We start from the raw sequence: 17,426 nt of genomic DNA, 5'->3' as shown, positions 1-17,426 counted from the left end.
AGCCTCTGGTGAGCTTTTATATTTTAAACCGTTTTAAACACTCTTGAGTACTGGTACACATTATAATTTCTCTTTAGAGCTTGGCACTGGCAGTTGTTTTAATGAGACTTGGCTTCACTCAAATTCCTCTCTGAGCTTCAGAATGTTCTATGCCAGTCCTGCAGGCCAAGCATCTGCTCTGAACAGGTGGATCTATGATTGACAAGGCTCCATGTCATCTCCACCGCTTCAGTACATGCTCTGAATGGAGAACAAATGCAGTCAGACAGCTCCCTTTTTAATATAGATCTATTGAGTCGGTTGGGAAATAAAATCAAATAATGATTCTCCCAATGTGGTCCAGGGTGAGACCCCCTGGTAAGTGGAAAAGAGCTCAATCACCATCGCTGTGAAATCTCATTACTCGATGGCAGCCTGGAGTCTGATTTATGTGGATTAAGCAATCGGACAGGGTGTTGGGTGATTAGACAAGTTGTCAGTATGTAACGTACGTCTCTGTAGAATTGGACCCAACAGGGGGGTATGATGATACCTGTCAACAGGGTTTCAATAAAGTCAATGATGATAGACGGGGAAATGAGAGAACTGTGTCGTTGTGAAAGGGAGCGCCATCTCACTGCTCCCTGAAGTATTTGTCTGCTTTACGCATTTATAAGTGTTGGCTGATAGGTACTTGTCAAATACACATCTAGAAAGTGATCAGTTTTTCAGAGCTGTGAATTATACATAGTGTCATTCATTTTTATTTTGAAGTCATCGTGATTTCAACAAGGATATTTCAACAGCAACGGAAATTATACAACAGTTTCCTTCGCATTCATGGGAAAAGTCAACACTGTATATAAGCAGAATTCCATTTTGGTAAAAATGCTTGTTAGCTTTTCAACCACTCCGAAACAGACCAAGATCTTTCAAATCTCCTGTATAGCCCAAAGCCTAATCCGTGTTTCTAAAACTACCTCCTTGACACATTTCCACCTCCTTAATTAAGTTGTTTCTCACCAAAAATGACTTACTTAGACTCTTACTTACTTATCCTCTTTGTGCCCACCTGCTCATAAGGCAGATACAAGACCTCCACTTCTGACGATCCAAAGCCTGTTTGGCAGCACCCTAAACCTTATCTTACTCCTTGCCCTTTCTCACCTCCTGCCCAGCTGCCACGCTTGTGTCCTTCTCCTTTGATGTGGGCAACGGTCTGGTGGAGCTGAGTGTGAGGTCGTCCACTCCTCTTAATGATGACCAGTGGCACAGGGTGGTGGCTGAGCGCAATGTGAAGGAAGCTGTGCTGCAGCTGGATGGGCACTACAAGGAGGTTCGCCCTGCACCCCCACAGGGTCACACCCGCCTGGAGCTATACAGCCAGCTCTACGTGGGTAAGATATCCTGCCTACCTGCCTCCCACCACATAGCGTAATGATGATCCGGTTTATATGTCTATGTGGGTTAGACTACTGCTGCTCAGCTCATGGTGTTATGACCCGACTTATACAGGCTGCACTGTTGGATACAGGCCCACGCAGTTTTCACATTGCACACAACAACAATGTCAAAAGGTATAAGGATGTCAATTCCATAACTTCAACAACTAAAAATGAAAACATGAGTTTACCTGTTTTTTTGTTTTTTTTTACCAGAAGTGTACTTTGTAACATAAGTTGTTGTAAACCAAAATACCTAATACAACTTCTTGTCATAAACGTTGTCATTCAGGTGCATCGGGTGGCCAGAGGGGGTTCCTAGGATGTATCCGTGCCCTGAAGATGAACGGTGTGACCCTTGACCTGGAAGAGAGGGCGAAGGTCACCCCAGGGGTCAAGCCTGGCTGCTCTGGCCACTGCACCAGCTACGGGCAGCACTGCAGAAACGGTGGCCAGTGCATGGAGAAATACAACGGTTACTCATGTGACTGCACCTTAACGGCGTATGACGGGCCCTTCTGCACTGAAGGTAAAATACAGTCACAGTCGTGTGAGAGAATAGTAACTCTGAATATGTCCTGGTGTTTTTTTTTCAACTTTACACGGTGCTTTAGGGAGGCTAATATCGATACGCTTGTCAATCTCTCAAACTTCTGCTGATGTTTTGTGTCGCTGCCAAATGTCTCCTGTGTGTATTAGATGTGGGCGGCTACTTCGAGAGTGGAACACTCGTTCGTTACGACTTCCTTCCCGAGAGGGGCCTTCCAGCTATCAGGGATGTGAAGAGCCTGTCTCCCTTGCTGCCCACGGAGGGCAACCTGACCCAGGAGGAGCTGGTGTTCAGCTTCAGCACCTCCAACGCCCCGAGCATCCTGGTGTACATCAGCTCTAGGACTCAGGACTACCTGGCTGTGGTGCTCAGAAACAATGGTGAGAGAGAAACTGCTCAAAGGGTCTGAAATGCTTGAAAGAACAAGAGAGCAACCCTGGCCGTCCGTTTATAGGGTTTGAAATGCTTGGAGGGTGAAGTTAATGACTCTGTCAGCAAAGAACCACAGAATGTACTGTAAATTAGCTCAATAGCTAATTATATAGTGCAACACACAGGTTGGGCATGGTCCCAGGCACATACATATTTCACTGAAAAAGCAGAAAGAGAGAGTGATAGTCAATTTAGTATTTGGCAATGTAAAGCGTAATTTTAAAATACAATTTCCACTTGAGTGTGATAGGCTTAGTAACATGGTAAGAGTATCAGAATATGGACTGACAACCATATGAATTACGATGGTGATGGAACATTGGGACTGACTGTCCATTCCATCTCCCTCTGTCAGGAACACTTCAGATCCGCTACAGCCTGGGAGGCCTGAGGGAGCCGTTCACCATCGACCTGGACCAGCGCAACATGGCCAACGGGCAGCCCCACCACATCAACATCTCCAGGCAGGAGAGGAACGTACGGCTGCAGGTGATAATAATGAGGACAGTAATGTGGTTTTATATCTCTATAAAGCAGGTCCAGTATGACCCTAGTGTCCCCCTGTCACAAAGGCTGATCTAACACACAGTGGGATTTGCTGAAGTCATGAAATTCCAACAGCAAAAAAAAGACTACGTTAGGCAGCAGGTAAAAATCATACCAATGTAGCTTTATTTAAAGAACAATTTATCAAGCAGTTGAAAGGTTGGACTTTAATGTTCTACTTGTGCCAGGGAGGGCACTGCTCTCAGTGGGAGATTTGCTGACGTCATGAAATCCAACGAAATACAACCTTTCCCTGTCCTCTGACTACATTAGGCTGATTGATAGCTACATAGACTATAGATAAAGCACTTCATTAAGTAGTTGAACGGCAGGACTAGTGCTCTCAGGAGGGGAGGACACCACTCTCAGTGAGAGTGTGCTGTCCTCTGACTGCATTAGGCTGTTGACACACCTGACCCACCTTGTCTGTGGAAATGGTGTGTAGTGCATTGTGCTATTAGCACACTTTTTCTAAAGCCTACCACTAGGGGGCAGTAATAACACAGTACAGCTGAACTGGGTTTATAACTGACTGTAATACATCATGATTCAGGACCATATGGTATTATTTTCCAGTTGGATCATTACCCCCCAGTCAGCTACACTCTGCCTGATGACTCTGACACTCAGTTCAACCTGGTCAAGACCATATTCTTGGGGAAAGTCTTTGGTAAGTGCAGATATAATCCATGTATTACTGTAGTGCAAATACAATAAATGCCATCAGAGGTATGTGTACAGATCTCTTAGAATTCGCCCCTAAGTCATTTTAGGACTTTGGTTCTGTGTGTTCTGATAAAAAAACAGAACCATAATTTGTGTTGCCCATCCGTGGCTAAAAAGTGATGAGTCCTGGTTTAGTCCAGGTGTATTAACATATGTAATGAGGGTATCAATATAGATGGTAAAGGTGATGTTGCCTTGACAGAAAATCATGTACGTGTATTTTAGTGGCCATATTGTCTAGGTCTTAATCTGACTGATGTAGTACCACACCACTGCAGCACACAACAGTATTCTGTAACCAGACGAGGGATGGAATAGGAACTCTAAGAATGTGATGTGGTGGGAGGGAGCAGTACTGTGTCAGCAGGAGTCAGACACCGGTACACTGGTCCTGTTCTGAGAACAGTAGAATGCCCCATTCTGCCTGGCTTGTAAAGCCTTACGACTCTCTGGAGTGCTTTGCTGCTGCACTCTGTGAATAAATTAACAACAGGCCCACCGATCTCTGACATCATCCTCAGGGAGGGAGGGAGCACAGAGGCCCGATCCTGATCCCCCATCTTGCACTCCTGTACGCACATCCAGGTTTTCTCTGAGCTGTGCGGTGAATGCATTAGTTCACTGATCCATGACATCATATTTTCTCCATGTTTTCTCTGGTCTGGCTGTGAGGAAGGTAGGGAAAGGAGGTGGACTGAATCACTCGGGGTGCATTCATATTCAGAGCTCGCTGGCTAACCAAGGCTGTAGGCACGTAGACACCCTGGCAGGTACATAGACAGGCTGACAGACAGGTATACACACAGGAAAACAAACAGAGAGATTGATAGATGTATTGGCAGGAAGACAAATAGACTACTAGCTGGCAGCGAGGCAGATAGAGGTAAATGGACCTACTGACTGACTGACAGACAGACGATCACAGATGGACAGACAGACGATCACAGATGGACAGACAGACGATCACAGACGGACAGACAGACGATCACAGACGGACAGACAGACGATCACAGACGGACAGACAGACGATCACAGACGGACAGACAGACGATCACAGACGGACAGACAGACAGACAGACGATCATAGACAGACGATCAGACAGACAGACAGACGATCATAGACAGACGATCAGAGAGACAGACGATCATAGACAGACGATCAGACAGACAGACGATCATAGACAGACGATCAGACAGACAGACGATCATAGACAGACAGACGATCATAGACAGACAGACGATCAGACAGACAGACGATCATAGACAGACGATCATAGACAGACGATCAGACAGACAGACGATCATAGACAGACGATCAGACAGACAGACGATCATAGACAGACAGACAGACGATCATAGACAGACAGACAGACGATCATAGACAGACAGACAGACGATCATAGACAGACAGACAGACGATCATAGACAGACAGACAGACGATCATAGACAGACAGACAGACGATCATAGACAGACAGACAGACGATCATAGACAGACAGACAGACGATCATAGACAGACAGACAGACTATCATAGACAGACAGACAGACTATCATAGACAGACAGACAGACAGACAGACGATCATAGACAGACAGACAGACGATCATAGACAGACAGACAGACAGACAGACAGACAGACAGACAGACGATCATAGACAGACAGACAGACAGACAGACGATCATAGACAGACGATCAGACAGACAGACGATCATAGACAGACTATCAGCCAGACAGACAGACAGACAGACAGACTATCATAGACAGACAGACAGACTATCATAGACAGACAGACAGACAGACTATCATAGACAGACAGACTATCATAGACAGACAGACAGACGATCATAGACAGACAGACAGACAGACGATCATAGACAGACAGACAGACAGACGATCATAGACAGACAGACAGACAGACAGACGATCATAGACAGACAGACAGACAGACAATCATAGACAGACAGACAGACAGACGATCATAGACAGACAGACAGACAGACGATCATAGACAGACAGACAGACGACCATAGACAGACAGACGACCATAGACAGACAGACAGACAGACGACCATAGACAGACAGACAGACAGACAGACAGACAGACAGACGACCATAGACAGACAGACAGACGACCATAGACAGACAGACAGACGACCATAGACAGACAGACAGACGACCATAGACAGACAGACAGACGACCACAGACAGACAGACGACCACAGACAGACAGACAGACAGACGACCATAGACAGACAGACAGACAGACGACCATAGACAGACAGACAGACAGACGACCATAGACAGACAGACAGACGACCATAGACAGACAGACAGACAGACAGACAGACAGACGACCATAGACAGACAGACAGACGACCACAGACAGACAGACGACCACAGACAGACAGACAGACAGACGACCACAGACAGACAGACAGACAGACGACCATAGACAGACAGACAGACAGACGACCATAGACAGACAGACAGACAGACGACCATAGACAGACAGACAGACGACCATAGACAGACAGAAAGACAGACAGACAGACGATCATAGACAGACAGACTATCATAGACAGACAGACAGACAGACGACCATAGACAGACAGACAGACAGACAGACGACCATAGACAGACAGACGACCATAGACAGACAGACAGACAGACGACCATAGACAGACAGACAGACGACCATAGACAGACAGACAGACGACCATAGACAGACAGACAGCGACCATAGACAGACAGACGACCATAGACAGACAGACAGACGACCATAGACAGACAGACAGACAGACGACCATAGACAGACAGACAGACAGACAGACAGACGACCACAGACAGACAGACGACCATAGACAGACAGACAGACACACAGACGACCATGGACAGACAGACGATCATAGACAGACAGACAGACAGATGATCATAGACAGACAGACAGACAGACGACCATAGACAGACGACCATAGACAGACAGACGGCCATAGACAGACAGACGACCATAGACAGACAGACGACCATAGACAGACAGACAGACAGACAGACAGACAGACAGACAGACAGACAGACAGACGACCATAGACAGACAGACAACCATAGACACACAGACAGACAGACGACCATAGACACACAGACAGACAGACGACCATAGACACACAGACAGACAGACGACCATAGACACACAGACAGACAGACGACCATAGACACACAGACAGACAGACGACCATAGACAGACAGACAGACGACCATAGACAGACAGACAGACGACCATAGACAGACAGACGATCATAGACAGACAGACAGACAGACTATCATAGACAGACAGACAGACAGACGATCATAGACAGACAGACAGACAGACGATCATAGACAGACAGACAGACAGACGACCATAGACAGACAGACAGATGACCATAGACAGACAGACGACCATAGACAGACAGACGACCATAGACAGACAGACGACCATAGACAGACAGACGACCATAGACAGACAGACGACCACAGACAGACAGACAGACAGACAGACAGACAGACAGACAGACAGACAGACAGACAGACAGACAGACAGACGACCATAGACAGACAGACAGACGACCACAGACAGACAGACGACCACAGACAGACAGACGACCACAGACAGACAGACGACCACAGACAGACAGACGACCACAGACAGACAGACGACCACAGACAGACAGACGACCACAGACAGACGACCATAGACAGACAGACGACCATAGACAGACAGACGACCATAGACAGACAGACAGACAGACAGACAGACAGACAGACAGACAGACGACCATAGACAGACAGACGACCACAGACAGACAGACGACCACAGACAGACAGACGACCACAGACAGACAGACGACCACAGACAGACAGACGACCACAGACAGACAGACGACCACAGACAGACAGACGACCACAGACAGACAGACGACCACAGACAGACAGACGACCACAGACAGACAGACGACCACAGACAGACAGACGACCATAGACAGACAGACAGACAGACGACCATAGACAGACAGACAGACAGACGACCATAGACAGACAGACAGACAGACAGACGACCATAGACAGACGACCATAGACAGACGACCATAGACAGACGACCATAGACAGACGGACGACCATAGACAGACGACCATAGACAGACAGACGACCATAGACAGACAGACGACCATAGACAGACAGACGACCATAGACAGACAGACGACCATAGACAGACAGACGACCATAGACAGACAGACGACCATAGACAGACAGACGACCATAGACAGACAGACAGACAGACGACCATAGACAGACAGACAGACAGACGACCATAGACAGACAGACAGACGACCATAGACAGACAGACAGACGACCATAGACAGACAGACAGACGACCATAGACAGACAGACAGACAGACAGACGACCATAGACAGACAGACGACCAGACAGACAGACGACCATAGACAGACAGACGACCACAGACAGACAGACGACCACAGACAGACAGACGACCACAGACAGACAGACAGACAGACAGACAGACGACCATAGACAGACAGACAGACAGACACACATAGACAGACAGACGACCATAGACAGACAGACGACCATAGACAGACAGACGACCATAGACAGACAGACGACCATAGACAGACAGACGACCATAGACAGACAGACGACCATAGACAGACAGACGACCATAGACAGACAGACGACCATAGACAGACAGACAGACAGACAGACAGACAGACAGACAGACAGACAGACAGACAGACGACCATAGACAGACAGACAGACAGACAGACGACCATAGACAGACAGACAGACAGACAGACAGACAGACAGACGACCATAGACAGACAGACAGACAGACGACCATAGACAGACAGACAGACAGACAGACAGACGACCATAGACAGACAGACGACCATAGACAGACAGACAGACAGCGACCATGGACAGACAGACGACCATAGACAGACAGACGACCATAGACAGACAGACGACCATAGACAGACAGACGACCATAGACAGACAGACAGACAGACAGACAGACAGACAGACGACAGACAGACAGACAGACGACCATAGACAGACAGACAGACAGACGACCATAGACAGACAGACAGACAGACAGACAGACCATAGACAGACAGACAGACGACCATAGACAGACAGACAGACAGACGACCATAGACAGACAGACAGACAGACAGACAGACAGACGACCATAGACAGACAGACAGACGACCATAGACAGACAGACGACCATAGACAGACAGACGACCATGGACAGACAGAGACAGACAGACAGACGACCATAGACAGACAGACGACCATAGACAGACAGACAGACGACCACAGACAGACAGACGACCACAGACAGACAGACGACCATAGACAGACAGACAGACGACCACAGACAGACAGACACCACAGACAGACAGACGACCACAGACAGACAGACGACCACAGACAGACAGATGACCATAGACAGACAGACAGACAGACGACCATAGACAGACAGACGACCATAGACAGACAGACAGACAGACAGACCACCATAGACAGACAGACATAGACAGACGGACGACCATAGACAGACGGACGACCATAGACAGACGGACGACCATAGACAGACGACCATAGACAGACAGACCATAGACAGACGGACGACCATAGACAGACAGACAGACGATAGACAGACGGACGACATAGACAGACAGACGACCATAGACAGACAGACAGACAGACAGACAGACGACCATAGACAGACAGACAGACGACCATAGACAGACGACCATAGACAGACGACCATAGACAGACAGACAGACAGACAGACAGACAGACAGACACACAGACAGACAGACAGACGACCATAGACAGACGACCATAGACAGACAGACAGACGACCATAGACAGACAGACAGACGACCATAGACAGACAGACAGACGACCATAGACAGACGACCATAGACAGACAGACAGACGACCATAGACAGACGACCATAGACAGACGACCATAGACAGACGGACGACCATAGACAGACGGACGACCATAGACAGACGGACGACCATAGACAGACGGACGACCATAGACAGACGGACGACCATAGACAGACGGACGACCATAGACAGACAGACGACCATAGACAGACAGACGACCATAGACAGACAGACGACCATAGACAGACAGACGACCATAGACAGACAGACGACCATAGACAGACAGACAGACAGACGACCATAGACAGACAGACAGACAGACGACCATAGACAGACAGACAGACGACCATAGACAGACAGACAGACGACCATAGACAGACAGACAGACAGACAGACAGACAGACAGACGGACGACCATAGACAGACGGACGACCATAGACAGACGGACGACCATAGACAGACAGACGACCATAGACAGACAGACGACCATAGACAGACAGACGACCATAGACAGACAGACGACCATAGACAGACAGACGACCATAGACAGACAGACAGACAGACGACCATAGACAGACAGACAGACAGACGACCATAGACAGACAGACAGACGACCATAGACAGACAGACAGACGACCATAGACAGACAGACAGACAGACAGACAGACAGACAGACAGACGACCATAGACAGACGGAGACGACCATAGACAGACGGGACGACCATAGACAGACAGACGACCATAGACAGACAGACAGACAGACAGACAGACGACCATAGACAGACAGACGACCATAGACAGACAGACAGACATAGACAGACAGACGACCATAGACAGACAGACGACCACAGACAGACAGACGACCATAGACAGACAGACGACCATAGACAGACAGACAGACGATCATAGACAGACAGACAGACAGACAGACAGACAGACAGACGACCATAGACAGACAGACAGACAGACAGACGACCATAGACAGACAGACAGACAGACAGACAGACAGACAGACGACCATAGACAGACAGACAGACAGACAGACGACCATAGACAGACAGACAGACAGACAGACGACCATAGACAGACAGACAGACAGACAGACGACCATAGACAGACAGACGACCATAGACAGACAGACAGACAGACGACCATGGACAGACAGACGACCATGGACAGACAGACGACCATAGACAGACAGACAGACGACCATAGACAGACAGACAGACGACCATAGACAGACAGACAGACAGACAGACAGACAGACGACCACAGACAGACAGACGACCATAGACAGACAGACAGACAGACGACCATAGACAGACAGACAGACAGACGACCATAGACAGACAGACAGACAGACAGACGACCATAGACAGACAGACAGACAGACGACCATAGACAGACAGACAGACAGACAGACAGACAGACAGACAGACGACCATAGACAGACAGACAGACGACCATAGACAGACAGACGACCATAGACAGACAGACGACCATGGACAGACAGACGACCATGGACAGACAGACGACCATAGACAGACAGACGACCATAGACAGACAGACGACCATAGACAGACAGACGACCACAGACAGACAGACGACCACAGACAGACAGACGACCACAGACAGACAGACGACCACAGACAGACAGACGACCACAGACAGACAGATGACCATAGACAGACAGACAGACAGACGACCATAGACAGACAGACGACCATAGACAGACAGACAGACAGACGACCATAGACAGACGACCATAGACAGACGGACGACCATAGACAGACGGACGACCATAGACAGACGGACGACCATAGACAGACAGACGACCATAGACAGACGGACGACCATAGACAGACGGACGACCATAGACAGACGGACGACCATAGACAGACAGACGACCATAGACAGACAGACGACCATAGACAGACAGACGACCATAGACAGACAGACAGACGACCATAGACAGACAGACAGACGACCATAGACAGACAGACAGACAGACAGACAGACAGACAGACAGACAGACAGACAGACGACCATAGACAGACAGACGACCATAGACAGACAGACGACCATAGACAGACAGACGACCATAGACAGACAGACAGACAGACAGACAGACAGACAGACGACCATAGACAGACAGACAGACGACCATAGACAGACAGACAGACGACCATAGACAGACAGACAGACAGACAGACAGACAGACGACCATAGACAGACAGACAGACAGACAGACGACCATAGACAGACAGACAGACAGACAGACGACCATAGACAGACAGACGATCATAGACAGACAGACAGACAGACAGACGACCATAGACAGACAGACGACCATAGACAGACAGACGACCATAGACAGACAGACGACCATAGACAGACAGACAGACAGACAGACGACCATAGACAGACAGACAGACAGACAGACGACCAGACAGACAGACAGACAGACAGACGACCATAGACAGACAGACAGACAGACGACCATAGACAGACAGACAGACGACCATAGACAGACAGACAGACGACCATAGACAGACAGACAGACGACCATAGACAGACAGACAGACGACCATAGACAGACAGACAGACAGACAGACGACCATAGACAGACAGACAACCATAGACAGACAGACAACCATAGACAGACAGACGACCATAGACAGACAGACAGACAGACAGACAGACAGACGACCATAGACACACAGACAGACAGACGACCATAGACAGACAGACGATCATAGACAGACAGACAGACAGACTATCATAGACAGACAGACAGACAGACAGACGACCATAGACAGACAGACGACCATAGACAGACAGACAGACAGATAGACAGACAGATAGACAGACAGACGATCATAGACAGACAGACTATCATAGACAGACAGACAGACTATCATAGACAGACAGACAGACGATCATAGACAGACAGACAGACAGACAGACAGACAGACTACCATAGACAGACAGACAGATGACCATAGACAGACAGACAGACAGACGACCATAGACAGACAGACAGACAGACGACCATAGACAGACAGACAGACAGACAGACAGACAGACTACCACAGACAGACAGACAGACTACCACAGACAGACAGACAGACAGACAGACAGACAGACAGACAGACGACCATAGACAGACAGACGACCATAGACAGACAGACAGACAGACAGACGACCATAGACAGACAGACGACCATAGACACACAGACAGACAGACAACCATAGACAGACAGACAGACAGACGACCATAGACAGACAGACGACCATAGACAGACAGACAGACGACCATAGACAGACAGACAGACGACGACCACAGACAGACAGACGATCATAGACCATAGACAGACAGACAGACAGACAGACATAGACAGACAGACAGACAGACGACCATAGACAGACGATCAGACAGACAGACGATCATAGACAGACAGACAGACGACCATAGACAGACAGACAGACAGACAGACAGACGACATAGACAGACAGACAGACAGCGACCATAGACAGACAGACAGAGACCATAGACAGACAGACAGACCATAGACAGACAGACAGACCATAGACAGACAGACAGACAGACGACCATAGACAGACAGACAGACAGACGACCATAGACAGACAGACAGACAGACATAGACAGACAGACAGACGACCATAGACAGACAGACAGACGACCATAGACAGACAGACAGACAGACAGACAGACAGACAGACAGACAGACAGACAGACAGACAGACGACCATAGACAGACAGACGACCATAGACACACAGACAGACAGACAACCATAGACAGACAGACAGACAGACGACCATAGACAGACAGACGACCATAGACAGACAGACCATAGACAGACAGACGACCATAGACAGACAGACGACCATAGACAGACAGCCGACAGACAGACAGACAGACAGACAGACAGACGATCATAGACAGACGATCAGACAGACAGACGATCATAGACAGACAGACAGACGATCATAGACAGACAGACAGACAGACAGACAGACGATCATAGACAGACAGACACAGACAGACTAACATAGACAGACAGACAGACTATCATAGACAGACAGACAGACTATCATAGACAGACAGACAGACTATCATAGACAGACAGACAGACGATCATAGACAGACAGACAGACAGACGATCATAGACAGACAGACAGACGATCACAGACAGACAGACGACCATAGACAGACAGACAGACGACCATAGACAGACAGACAGACAGACGACCACAGACAGACAGACAGACGACCATAGACAGACAGACAGACAGACAGACTACGACCATAGACAGACAGACAGACAGACAGACAGACAGACAGACAGACAGACAGACAGACAGACAGACAGACAGACGACCATAGACAGACAGACGACCATAGACAGACAGACGACCATAGACAGACAGACAGACGATCATAGACAGACAGACAGACGACCAGACAGACAGACAGACAGACAGACCACAGACAGACAGACAGACAGACCACAGACAGACAGACGACCATAGACAGACAGACGACAGACAGACAGACGACCATAGACAGACAGACAGACGATCATAGACAGACAGACAGACGACCATAGACAGACAGACAGACGACCATAGACAGACAGACAGACGACCATAGACAGACAGACAGATGACCATAGACAGACAGACAGACAGACGACCATAGACAGACAGACGACCATAGACAGACAGACTACCACAGACAGACAGACAGACAGACAGACAGACAGACAGACGACCATAGACAGACAGACGAACATAGACAGACAGACAGACAGACAGACGACCATAGACAGACAGACGACCATAGACAGACAGACGACCATAGACAGACAGACAGACAGACAGACAGACAGACAGACAGACGACCATAGACAGACAGACAGACAGACAGACAGACAGACAGACATAGACAGACAGACGACCATAGACACACAGACAGACAGACAACCATAGACAGACAGACAGCCGACCATAGACAGACAGACGACCATAGACAGACAGACAGACGACCATAGACAGACAGACGACCATAGACAGACAGACAGACAGACAGACGATCATAGACAGACGATCAGACAGACAGACGATCATAGACAGACAGACAGACGATCATAGACAGACAGACAGACAGACAGACAGACAGACAGACAGACAGACGATCATAGACAGACAGACACAGACAGACTATCATAGACAGACAGACAGACTATCATAGACAGACAGACAGACTATCATAGACAGACAGACAGACTATCATAGACAGACAGACAGACGATCATAGACAGACAGACAGACAGACGATCATAGACAGACAGACAGACGACAAACACAGACAGACAGACGACCATAGACAGACAGACAGACAGACGACCACAGACAGACAGACAGACAGACGACCATAGACAGACAGACAGACAGACAGACAGACGACCATAGACAGACAGACAGACAGACAGACAGACAGACAGACAGACAGACAGACAGACAGACAGACGACCATAGACAGACAGACGACCATAGACAGACAGACAGACACAGACAGACAGACAGACAGACAGACAGACAGACAGACAGACAGACGACCACAGACAGACAGACAGACGACCACAGACAGACAGACAGACAGACAGACGACCATAGACAGACAGACAGCGACCATAGACAGACAGACAGACCATAGACAGACAGACGACCATAGACAGACAGACGACCATAGACAGACAGACAGACGACCATAGACAGACAGACAGACGACCATAGACAGACAGACAGACAGACGACCATAGACAGACAGACAGACAGACAGACAGACAACCATAGACAGACAGACAGACAGACAGACAGACCATAGACAGACAGACAGACAGACAGACAGACAGACGACCATAGACAGACAGACAGACAGACAGACGACCATAGACAGACAGACAGACAGACAGACAGACGACCATAGACAGACAGACAGACAGACAGACAGACAGACAGACGACCATAGACAGACAGACGACCATAGACAGACAGACGACCATAGACAGACAGACAGACAGACGACCATAGACAGACAGACAGACAGACGACCATAGACAGACAGACAGACAGACGACCATAGACAGACAGACAGACGACCATAGACAGACAGACAGACCAGACAGACAGACCATAGACAGAGACAGACGACCATAGACAGACAGACAACCATAGACAGACAGAGACAGACAGACAGACGACCATAGACAGACAGACAGACAGACAGACGACCATAGACACACAGACAGACAGACGACCATAGACAGACGACCATAGACAGACAGACGATCATAGACAGACAGACAGACAGACGACCATAGACAGACAGACGACCATAGACAGACAGACGACCATAGACAGACAGACAGACAGACAGACGACCATAGACACACAGACAGACAGACGACCATAGACAGACAGACGATCATAGACAGACAGACAGACTATCATAGACAGACAGACAGACTATCATAGACAGACAGACAGACTATCATAGACAGACAGACAGACTATCATAGACAGACGACCATAGACAGACAGACGACCATAGACAGACAGACAGACGACCATAGACAGACAGACAGACGACCATAGACAGACAGACAGACGACCATAGACAGACAGACGATCATAGACAGACAGAATATCATAGACAGACAGACAGACTATCATAGACAGACAGACAGACTACCATAGACAGACAGACAGACGATCATAGACAGACAGACAGACAGACAGACTACCATAGACAGACAGACAGATGACCATAGACAGACAGACAGACAGACAGACCATAGACAGACAGACGACCATAGACAGACAGACTACCACAGACAGACAGACAGACTACCACAGACAGACAGACAGACAGACAGACAGACAGACAGACAGACAGACAGACAGACGACCATAGACAGACAGACGACCATAGACAGACAGACAGACAGACAGACGACCATAGACAGACAGACGACCATAGACACACAGACAGACAGACAGACAGACAGACAGACAGACAGACGACCATAGACAGACAGACAGACAGACAGACAGACAGACAGACGACCATAGACAGACAGACGACCATAGACACACAGACAGACAGACAACCATAGACAGACAGACAGCCAGACGACCATAGACAGACAGACGACCATAGACAGACAGACAGATGACCATAGACAGACAGACAGACGACCATAGACAGACAGACGACCATAGACAGACAGACGACCATAGACAGACAGACAGACAGACGATCATAGACAGACAGACACAGACAGACTATCATAGACAGACAGACAGACTATCATAGACAGACAGACAGACTATCATAGACAGACAGACAGACTATCATAGACAGACAGACAGACTATCATAGACAGACAGACAGACTATCATAGACAGACAGACAGACAGACAGACGACCATAGACAGACAGACGACAGACAGACAGACGACCATAGACAGACAGACAGACAGACGACCATAGACAGACAGACGATCATAGACAGACAGAATATCATAGACAGACAGACAGACTATCATAGACAGACAGACAGACTAGATAGACAGACAGACAGACAAACATAGACAGACAGACAGACAGACAGACTACCATAGACAGACAGACAGACCATAGACAGACAGACAGACAGACAGACGACCATAGACAGACAGACGACCATAGACAGACAGAC

General features: G+C 48.3%; 1 protein-coding gene across 1 annotated transcript in view; it reads left to right on the top strand.

Moving 5' to 3' along the window:
- The window catches only part of LOC118402060 (contactin-associated protein-like 2), a 100,121-nt gene that overhangs the window by 61,070 nt on the left and 21,625 nt on the right, over positions 1–17,426 (top strand). Inside the window, exons 18-22 of the mRNA XM_035799922.2 lie at positions 1,158–1,376; positions 1,714–1,950; positions 2,121–2,351; positions 2,759–2,892; positions 3,526–3,619. Of these exons, the coding sequence (XP_035655815.1) occupies positions 1,158–1,376; positions 1,714–1,950; positions 2,121–2,351; positions 2,759–2,892; positions 3,526–3,619 (915 nt within the window). The remainder of the gene's footprint in view (positions 1–1,157; positions 1,377–1,713; positions 1,951–2,120; positions 2,352–2,758; positions 2,893–3,525; positions 3,620–17,426) is intronic.

Source organism: Oncorhynchus keta, chromosome 23, assembly GCF_023373465.1.
Source record: "Oncorhynchus keta strain PuntledgeMale-10-30-2019 chromosome 23, Oket_V2, whole genome shotgun sequence".
NCBI lineage: Eukaryota > Metazoa > Chordata > Actinopteri > Salmoniformes > Salmonidae > Oncorhynchus > Oncorhynchus keta.
The sequence above is the reverse complement of the archived record's forward strand: the minus strand, read 5'-3'. Positions and strand labels throughout refer to the sequence as shown.